Genomic DNA, 794 nt, shown 5'->3' with positions numbered 1-794 from the left:
TCTTTTCGCGCAGCAAAACCCATATATATTAAGAGTAAGGTGTGAAAAACCCTCGGTACCGTTATCGCCGTGACCCCAGACGCGCAGGTAATCGAATCACTTCACGATATAATATATACATTTAACAGTTAAATTAGTTGAGGAAGGTCCACCAACCCCACCAAAAGTAACAGTTTGTAACGTTGTCTAACACTACTTCTACAGATATTATGCCGGCTGGTGGTATGCTGCCTGTCACGAAGCCAACCTCAATGGAGAGTACCTGGGAGGTGACCATTCACTCTATGCGAGAGGTATTGTGTGGTATAAATGGCGTGGGCATTACTACTCCCTGAAGGCCATCACCCTTATGATTCGACCTGTTACTTGATGCTTATCGGTCGTGACTCTTTTTACTTTTTTATCATTTGGTTTATGAGTAAAAATAATAATAATAAGTTGAATGATTGTCAGAATTAACAATATTGTTATTTTGCGTCTGCCAGCCTCTTTTCCTGGATTCCATTAGCATGCAACTTATTAAATAGAGAAAGGGATGGAACGTTGTATAATATGTGAAATTATGTACATAGAAAGTAGCTGGAAGATCCTTTATTCATCTCGAGCAATGCAAAGTGGCATTATCTGAACAGAAGTTCATTGTGAAAAATGGCAGAAAAAGTCTAAATGAGATTGAATAACACGGTTGTAATCATAGTGAAGACGCAATAAACTTTCTGACGGCGTAAATTTGGTCATTTTCAATCTGTACATTATTACATGTCATAAAATTCATTATTATTGTTTCTTTGACC

General features: G+C 37.8%; 1 protein-coding gene across 1 annotated transcript in view; it reads left to right on the top strand.

Annotated features, from left to right (window-relative positions):
• LOC119581713 (techylectin-5A-like) overlaps positions 1 to 775 on the top strand; it is a 2,909-nt gene extending 2,134 nt beyond the window's left edge. Inside the window, exon 3 of the mRNA XM_037929838.1 lies at positions 205 to 775. Coding sequence (XP_037785766.1) covers positions 205 to 370 — 166 coding nt within the window. The 3' untranslated portion in view covers positions 371 to 775. The remainder of the gene's footprint in view (positions 1 to 204) is intronic.
• Positions 776 to 794: the final 19 nt, after the last annotated feature.

This window comes from Penaeus monodon, chromosome 15, assembly GCF_015228065.2.
Source record: "Penaeus monodon isolate SGIC_2016 chromosome 15, NSTDA_Pmon_1, whole genome shotgun sequence".
Classification (NCBI taxonomy): domain Eukaryota; kingdom Metazoa; phylum Arthropoda; class Malacostraca; order Decapoda; family Penaeidae; genus Penaeus; species Penaeus monodon.
Note: the sequence above shows the minus strand (reverse complement) of the source record. Positions and strands in the feature narration are given on the sequence as shown.